Consider the following 9,939-nt stretch of genomic DNA (forward strand, 5'->3'; position numbering starts at 1 on the left):
CCCCGTATTTAAAAACAGAATAAAACTGCACTCCGTAGGATGTTCACAGCCATAAACTTTTGGAAGCAAATCGCCAGGCCTTTCTTACAAGGCACCTCTGCGTAGGTTAAAACCTCTAACATTTTGGCTGGGAGTTGAACACTTAACCATTTGCACCACCCAGGGACTGTATTATTAAGTAGCAGAGCCATGATTTGGCTCTTTATTCTTTTCCTTTCCTCTATGCTACGTTTTCCCTGATTTCTCTTCGCTAGTCCTCTCTTGTTTACCCATTTTTCCACTTCTTTTTGCTTTAAAATATTATAGTATTAGGCACTTAATTCATTTCTAACATAAGGGACACTCAGGGGATAATGTAAATTAAGAATTAAGTCAAGGTTAGAATATATGCAATGTAATTCCAAGACCTAATTTTGAAGATACATAATTTCCTGAAAATTAAAATGAAATTATTTTGTCTGAGTAAATTGGTAACTCAGAATTTTCATGCATTAAGTCATTACAGGTCATATACATTTAGTAAATATATACATATGCATACATACAAACATATGCAGGAACCTTAGAAATAATAATGTTGAAGCATACTTTCAAAATAATGTTCTATCATCTCATTTTTTGTTCTATGAAATTCTTATATTGCTTTTTTTGTATCAAAATTTTCTTTTGAAAAGAAGCTTTAAGACATTCAAAGTTTTACTTGCATCAATTTGATTATTATAATTTCAATCTAAAATTTTAATGTTTAATATTTTTCAGAATTTGTATGATTTATTTTTATACATCTTATTGCATCATCTACAGAAGTAAGTTTGTTAGATTCTTTGCATATATTGTTTACTTCTTACTGGTCTCTGTAGAGTTAATTTGTCACCATTAATAGCTGTATTTTCTCTGTTTTATGTTGAATACTCCAGGGTATTCTAATAAGATCAGTTGCTTGTAAGCACTGACTAAGAAAACTACACCCTAATCTTGTCATTTGGGTTGCCTCATTATATTTTATAAAAGAAACTTTTAAAATATCCACGTGCTTAAGAGGGATTCAATTTGGCCACATTTCTTAGTAAAACTAATCTTAAATCCATAGGCTTTTAAGTGCCTTTTTAAAAATACTTTTAAAAAAGTAGTTTCTTTTATTATCAAAGGATTAAGTCTAAAAATACTAAAATTACTAAAACACTAAATTACCAAAAATGCTTTTTCAATGTAAATGTTTTAAAAGTAAGTTTTAAAGTATATTGATTTGACTTTTCAATGGTCTAAATACACTGTCCATTCAACAGTTGAGTTTTAAGGTACTTACCACAAAGACTGATAAATATTAATGAACTAAATTCAATCATTTTAGGTTATGAATGACTAAAATTTGACAAGTATTTTTTGTAAGAATTGATTAAAGCAGTGATGTCTCAAAATATCAAAGCATATTGTATTTTTACTTGTTTTATTAGATCACTTCAAACAACTATTAACCCTTAATTCTATACCAAAAATAACTGTAAAATAGTGTGAATTCCATTACATTATTGCTAATGTTGCCTTTTGTTTTCCAGGTAATACATTGTCACCATGAATCAAGAACATACTCTGTGCTTTATAAACACCATTCTATTTAATCATCACAACAACCCTCTGAAGTAGCCATTCTGTTTCCATTTTACAGATCAGGGAACTGAGGCTTACAGAGTTTAATTAACATGACTAAAAGGATACAGGTAGTCAGTGAGGGAGCCAAAATTTGAACCAAGCTCTGTCTCACTATAAAGCCCATGCTTTTGTCTAGTCATTCAGCAATAAGGCCAATTTTGGTCAAGTGGTTTTTAAGGAGAGACAGAAAGAGAGGTTTTATTTGGGGGTAACAGATGAAAATGCTGCTTTTTCAATTAACTCCTTTCTGTCCTTGTCAATTAAGACCCTTAACTCTCACCTCAAGTTTTACACAATCTTTTAACATTGTCCTTTTCAACTCTTTTTCTTAGTTATCCCAAAGGACGAAAAATATTGGTAAAAACTCTTCAAACACTGACAGGATCATATTAAATGCCTGCAATTTAACAATCCCCACCCCAACACCACCATAAAATCATACTATACAGGCAATTACCTGCATTACCTATAAGTAAACAAGACCTTGCTTCATGACACCGAGCACTCCCTGAAACAACAGTCATGGTTTCCTAGTGTCATCAACCAACTCTTGAAATCACACACCAGGGCAAATTCAGTTACAGAATATTTATAGACTAAATGCCTGCGATGTGCAGAACGGAAGTGTTTGGTTGTTTATGACACATAGGAAGAGGTTATGTTATATTCTTTCTGAAGGTATTAATTTGTTTTGAGTTTAAGTATAAACTAGAGAATCTTTCTATATTAAGCAATATAATTAAAACTGCTCAAAGTCAACTCCCAGAAACACTGCATCAGGGATCTGTGAAATATCTCTGAACTGGAAAGATCATTTGAGCTACTTGTCTCCTTCCTTCATATTACTGGTCTTATTAACTGGACTTTTAACTGGGCTTTGCAAAGTTTGCCATTGTTTCTGACCATTAAGAACTACAGACTAATGGCTATATACACAGTTTCATTTACACAAAACTAGCAGCACATCTTCAAGAGAAACAATCTTAAACATATTTTTAAGATTGAACATAAATGTCCTTACCACCATCTGCAAAGCCAGTTGCAGTGATAATAGGTACAGCCACCATAATTAGTCCACTGCTGCTCCAAACATACTTCATCAAAAACTGCTCTATCATCACATACCACAAACGTTTGGATAAAATGAGGTTCATCTGATCCGCTAAAGCTTTGTAACTTTTCTGGAGTTGCTTCATTTCTACCTATAGAGGGAAAAGAAGATAAGAATTAACCCAGCACAAGTTATAGATATTGTGTGTGTGAGGGCTTCCTTTAAAGAGATGTATATATTATTTCATTTTTCTTAATATATTGAGTATTATCTATGATTCTATCAATAAATACAGATTACTATCAGAATTATGCATTATTATTTTCATCACATCTGTGTAACTAAAAACAACTTTTGCCACTTACCAAATATATTGTTAAACATAAAACACATATAAGTGTTTTATAATTAATTTCAAAATTATAAGAATTATAAGGCATTAAAATTAAATCATACACTATAAGATATGAGTAAACAATGTTAGAACCTTATCCTTCTTGAACACACCAAAAATGTCTGAAAACAGACACTTGACACATACATATGTAATTTGATGCCACTTTTGAACTGACTCAATTTACTGGATTTTTGTGTTTTATGCAAGAAGCCTATAAAAAAAAAACTGGATTTTTGTGTTTTATGCAAGAAGCCTATAGTACACTATAATTTACATTGCTGAGTGCAGTGATTCAAGAAAAATAACAAATCAATACGATTACTATAATATCTGAGGTCAATTTTAAAGTAGGGATTCTAAATGTGCTTTGATTTTTCTTCAGGTTGGTACTGTTATAAAAAAAACTTTGACAATTACTGATCCTTCAAAAATTATTCTCTTTGGTGATCAAAATACTATCCTTAATTTTAGAATACCTTAACATTTTATTTGCTAATTCATTTGTATTATTTCAGGTGTATCACCTTTACGATTTCTGTCATATTTAATATTCATAAGTTACCTTTGCACACTACTAGTTTATGTAATTGGGTTAACTATTTTAGGAACCTACTTAATGTTGAAAATCTTTAATATTTAAAAATAATATTCTGAAAGTCCTTTTATCTCTCTCCCCGTTTATTCTCTAACCTCAGCTTTTCCCTCAAAAAACAGAGTATTTGTGTCAAAATATGGTGCTGAACGTGAACCAAGAGTAATGTAAATACCATTTTGTGGATGACCTCCTGCGCTTCTTAGCGCTGAAGACACTCCATCATTGACTAGTTGTGCAAAATCTGTCAAAACTGTCTTCTATGCTTTTTCCCCCTCTTGAAAAACAAAGGAATGACAACAACAAACACTATTCTAAATTTTTCATTTGAATCGAACAGGGCTTACTCTGCGTTTCTAAATATATTTTTTCTTCTAACGCTTTAGGACTACCTACTAAATTAGGATTTAAGTTTTAAGAAAACGCTTTAGAGGGAATTCTGAGCCTATCTGGGTAACTGAGGCTAAGCAGGCTGATTTTTAGAGTCATGAAACTTTAGAAAAATTTGCACTGTATAATTCTTTAACAGCTTGTGATTAAAAAGGGTAATGAAGCATATAGTTTAATACAAGCTTAAATGTCATAGAAATCTACAACGAAAAAGAAGTGGGTCCATCAACAGTACAACAGATGGTATCTAGCACTGCAGTGGCAGCTTGAACAGTTTCATATTTCACTCATTACCTTAATTTCTAGCTTACCTTATGTCCTCTGTAAAAGGCAATTTCTTCCACATTGGCTATAATTCTGGAGTGTACATACCGCAAATAACCTTTCCTATGAGCTTCTTCAGCCACCAATTTACCAAATTTGGGAGAGCAGGCTTTCAACACTTTGGCAGTGGCATACACCACAAGCCCTGCTAATAGGGTGGGCCCAATTGGGCTTGCTCCTCTCGATGTAGCAGTCTGGATGAGTGTATAGGAGGTCAGGATTACATCTAAAATGGGTTTGGTCAGATTGGAATACAAGTGAGCCACAGACTGGGCGAACATCATAATATCCTCCGTAAGAGACTGGTCAGGGTTTGCCAGTCTCCCATCCATATTGATAACCTTATAATAAGTCTGATTGGTAAAATAGGTTTCATAGGCATGGTCTACTAGGCGAGTTCTGAAGGCCAAAGCCAGTTTGCACTCCAGGTATCTTATCGCACTGTTGACGAAAGTGGCAGGGATGGCAATCATAAGCCACTTGATTAGTTTGATGATGAAAGTCCAAGGCTTCTTTTCCACAATGCTTTTCACGATTTTTCCATCCAGACGAGCCACATATATAGATAGAAAGGTTCTTGAGATAAGAGCCACTGAGTGGAGGCAGAGCCACCCTGTTTCAGTGGTCACAACTTTTGGAAAGAGAATTTTTCTAAGTTCTAGTAGCTGTTTAAAAAAATCTGCATTCACTCCAGGCGAAGGTGTTTTACAAGTGGTCTCGGTGCAATGCAGTGTTTGTCTGTTCTCTGCAGCTGGATAAGCTTCTTTTTTCTTCCTGTGGCTGGGTTGCTTTAAACGCTTGCCAATGATAGGATAGAGGGTTTTCAGAGCATATGCCGCAGCCAGCAGGCAGGCAGCCCTCTTAGCAGCAGTCGATCTGGTGGTCCATTTGACCCGATCAGCTGCTGCATTTAGCATATGTGTCATTTTCCCAGCTACGCAAATCGGCTTCAAAAAGAATTGGTTTTTAAAAGGTCATGCTCCTCGGGAATTCTCAGCAAATGTTTCAGAAAGTCCTACAGTGTTCCACAGTCTGCAGCATCTCTCCTCTTCTGTTTTTTATTTTGTTCTGCTGTGGCAGATGCAGCAGGACTCAGACTCCAGTGCATTTACTGGGGATGATTCCCTCAGAAGCTCGAACTGCACCAAGCCGCCCCAAGCTCCTCCCTCCCAAGCTCTTCATTGGCTGTGAGGGCGGTGGGACCTTGAAATCCTCGCTGTTTCCCTTTGAACCTTGAAAATAAGGAAAGAGAAAAACGAGTTACAGCCTTAAACAGGAGTTCGGAGAGTTAAATGGCTATTTTTGGAGAGGTCGATTCAGGGCGCTGGTGTCGAACAAAACCTGCCCTAGCTACTGAGCATGCTCAGCGTCACTTAAAATCCTCGCAAAGTTTCAGAATATACATCACTTCTCTAAGGTTTTAGAAGATACCACAAGGGGAACAGCAAACAAAAAGGGAGGTTTCCAAGAGCTATACTGAGATAGGCAGAAGGGAGAGAGGAAGAAGGAGAAGGGACCAGGGAATCAACATAAAATGGATATGAAAAGGGAACGGAATGAATCAGAAATGGGTCAGAGAAGAAAGTGACAAGCGGGAGGAGCACTGGGGAAAACAAAGTATCAAACATTCAGATCTGTCTTTTGTGCCCCCCCCCCCACTTTTTTTTGTCTGTAGTTTCACAAAAGGTCCCAGACCCTTTCACACAAATTGCAATTGAAGATACTCTTTGTAAATAAATAGAAAAAAGGTCTTCTGTATTAGAGAAAATAATTCTTTGCTATCCCTCCACCCCTCCTCCCTTTTCCCACCACACCCCTAGGTTTGCTTGTCCTTATAATAAAAAACTTCCAGCCCCATAGTTGCTATTTTTAGTAATGGAGATCTGATGCACTGGTATCTATTTACAAAGGTGACTATTAAATGAAAGGAGTGTTTCACTTCTCCCATCCCATTATGTCCTTTAAGGAGCCTTGGTGGTGCAGTGGTTAGAGCAATGGACTGCTAACCCATAAGGTCAATGGCTGGAAACCACCAGTGGCTCAGAGGGAGAAAGATGTGGCAGTCTGCTTCCACAGAGATTTAGTCTAGGAAACCCTATGGGTTTGCTATGAATCTGAATCAACTCAACAGCAGTGGGTGGGTTATGTGACTCCAATCAAGAACCCAGCTGCAGTCAGATGATCCCAAAAACCCAGTGCCGTCAAGTCAGATGATGGAGATAGCTCTTCCAGAACTGTACTTGATTTCACAAGAGTTCCTTGACTTTTTCAATTTTTTGTTTTGTTTGCTGTGTTTTGGCTTTGAGGTCTTCTGGTGGTTACTTCCATTTTGATTACCTGATAAAAACCAAGAACTCTGAAAAAGTCCTTTACCTTCCTAACAGAAGACTTAAACTGCTCAAAAGTCAAGGAAAATTCTGCAACTTTTAAAACATGTACAGGGTATTTTTTAGGCAAGGCCGAGTGTATTCTTGAACACATGTAAAACATTTTTGCTTCCTCTTTCTCAACAAGAAGCACACACATTTGTAGTCAATTAGAAGCCTGGAAAGGTACTCAATAAGCTGTAACAGAGATTGGTAAATAACAACCTGCAGAACAAATGTGGCCCTCTGGGTATTTTTGTGTGGCCTATGAGCTAACAATGGTTTTTACATTTTAAAACAGCTGAAAACATATCAAAAGAAGACTAATATTTCATGACATGTGAAAATTATTAAATTCTTATTGCTGTGTCCATAAATAAAGTTTTATTGGAACACAGCCATACCTACTCATTTACCTAGTGTTTATGGCTGTTTTCAAGCCACAGCAGCAGAGCTGAGCAGCTGCAACAGAGCCTAAAACATTATCTGGCCCTTTACAAAAAAAAAAAAGTTTGTCAGCCTCTGTGCTAGAATATAATATGAATGATCTTCATTACTCAGAATTTATTGTGAACAAAAAGCAATCCCTCTTCTTATAAATCATAATATTCTGAAACTTTTAAAAGTTCTCCTTTTCCATGTTCCTACATTAATTCCAAAAAAAATCATCATACATCTCTTTGCATTCAGTTTAAGAGACTTAATATGTGAGTGCCAAATTTCTGCAAGTCTCTGATAGTTAAACACACTAGTAGCACGATCTAACATTCCAAGACTTTCTAAGTCTGTATTTAGAGATAGTGCCATAGTGGTTATTTTCAAAACATTTTACTCCTAAGCTCACGTTCTTGGTGTGTGCAAAACAAGATTACCTTAGATTTATATATTTTAAAAATTTATGTCACATCTCCTGATATAATTAAACACAGGTTAACTGTGACAGGACTGGTGGAGAGCCAGGGTACACATAATAGGAGATGATGGGAAGATATTCAGCCAGGCAGAACATTGTACACAGAGGGATGCATGGGTCAGAGAGCAGCTGGCAGTCGAGGCAAGTGGCTTACATCACTAGCATACAACCCAAACCCCAAAACCCATTGCCATAGAATCGATTCTGACTCATAGTGACCCTAAAGGACAGAGTAGAACTGCCCCATAGAGTTTCCAAGGAGCACCTGGCAGATTCAAACTGCCGGCCTTTTAGTTAGCAGCTGTAGCACTTGACTACTACACCACCAGGGTTTCCTGCATACAACCAGAGGTACGCAAATCAGGGGAGGAACAGGGCAGTGGGAAATCTAGAAGCAATGAACATTAATGAATGCAAACAGGTCCACATTCAGCTCTAGGTAGGTCAGTTTACCAACTGATAGTGAGGAACTTGTGAGAATGAGGACTGGGTATGAGGAAAATCATCAAGTTAGAAATTTAGATACCAGAACTGTGGTACAAGGATAGCTGAAGACCATTACTAAAACTGGGGAGTAGATCAATGTGAGATCTGACTTGACTTTGAACTACCTAAGTACTGATCTAACTATAACCATTTAAATTCCATGCCACTCCCTACTTCACCCCTAGCCGTCAGTTCCCTCTTCCCCAGAACCAAGGGTCAGAGTTGGCCCCAGCATCTGAGACTAGGCTCAAGCCTTCAGGTAAGGCAGAGTAAGCATTCAAGAGACAGAAATCCAGATATGCAATCAGTCAAAAAATACATGCAATTTAAGTAAGAAACTAAGAATATCTAGGTACTTTTTTCATTTTTTTATACTGCCAGTATGCAATTAAAGCAAAGCAAAGAGAATGCTAAATTTAGTTTGAATTCCAAACGAAGGAAAAAAGAAGGCAAAAAAAAAAAAAATCATGTTACTATATTAAACATAATTTGGACTTAATTTCCATTTAAGCTTCTCAACTTTACATGTGTTTATATGAGAAAATATTAAAATTGTCTTAAGGGAGAAATAATCTTAGTAAAAGATCTTGAAGATGAATGAAAATGAAAAATAATAATTCTCAAATCACTTTGCTCTCAAGTATGATACTCTCATGTATATTACCGATACCTATGGAAGATTAGGATTAAATAGGTTTTATACATATTAAAGAATATATTTACATATATTTTAAAGAATATATGTATGTTTTACAAACTGTAAAGTACCAAAAAGCATTATTTGTAATAAAGAGAACTATATATACTGTACACATATATGTATGTCATATACTATATATGTGTATTTACATTATAAATCACCAGAAAATAAATAATTTTTAGTAATAAAGAGAAAATTGTCTGAGATTTAAGAATTTTGGATGCATTTCCTTCTCAACAATATTCAGTAGTATTTCATCTGTGTTCTAATCCTTTCTTGCATTGTTTCCTGATCCAAAAGGTTATCCAATTGCCCTAACAGCCCTAAAATAGCACAATGTTTGACTCCTACTTTTTTTTTTTTTGAGTCATGCCAGCTTTATTTATATGAGGCATAAACAACATCGAAGATGAGCTCCTAGGTCAACATTTGAGTTGTCACGAATAACCATCTATTAACTAGTTCATAAGGAAACATCCTTGGCTGTGAAGGAACAAACCAATAAATATCCTGTAATTCACCACTTTCACTGCTTTCCTGTGTCTGGTACCAAGGCAGAGGTTCTATCCAGTTCCTAGTTCTTGACTTTTCTTAACAAATTGGTGAACCCCTCCTTTAGGTCCTTTCACACACGAAATGGCAAAATATTGTTTCTGCCTCTCACCTCCCACCACCATACAGATTCCTTAGTTAATCCTTTAGCAATTTTTTTTCTCCTTCTAGTTAATTTTGTAAATTTGTACATGTTTTAAAATATTGAAAGTAGGTAAGGTTGATACACAGGCCCAGTTGCTTCAGGTTCTTGTTCCTGCCTTGACTGTATGGTTTAGTGAATGAAAAACTGTAAGCCATAAGTCATTCCTTGTGGGAGACTAATTTGCTCTGAAATGCTGAATTCGCTTAGTCTAATTCAAATCAATAATAGATATACTCTGGTGAATTTTTGTTATAAAAATTAGAATTTATATGGTAAAACAAAGTGCCTACCTGGGACATAATGCTATTCTAGGTACTATTTACCAACGACTTAATAGTAAAAGTACTATTTGAAATTATGAGGTCAAGTTCTG

At 35.7% G+C, this 9,939-nt stretch overlaps 1 protein-coding gene across 1 annotated transcript in view; it reads right to left on the reverse strand.

Moving 5' to 3' along the window:
* Positions 1-5,478, reverse strand: part of ABCD2 (ATP binding cassette subfamily D member 2) — an 89,081-nt gene extending 83,603 nt beyond the window's left edge. The window contains exons 1-2 of the mRNA XM_049881515.1: positions 4,392-5,478; positions 2,672-2,852 (exon numbers count right to left, since the gene is read on the reverse strand). Of these exons, the coding sequence (XP_049737472.1) occupies positions 2,672-2,852; positions 4,392-5,330 (1,120 nt within the window). The 5' untranslated portion in view covers positions 5,331-5,478. The remainder of the gene's footprint in view (positions 1-2,671; positions 2,853-4,391) is intronic.
* Positions 5,479-9,939: the final 4,461 nt, after the last annotated feature.

This window comes from Elephas maximus, chromosome 4 (assembly GCF_024166365.1).
Source record: "Elephas maximus indicus isolate mEleMax1 chromosome 4, mEleMax1 primary haplotype, whole genome shotgun sequence".
In the NCBI taxonomy this organism is placed as follows: domain Eukaryota; kingdom Metazoa; phylum Chordata; class Mammalia; order Proboscidea; family Elephantidae; genus Elephas; species Elephas maximus.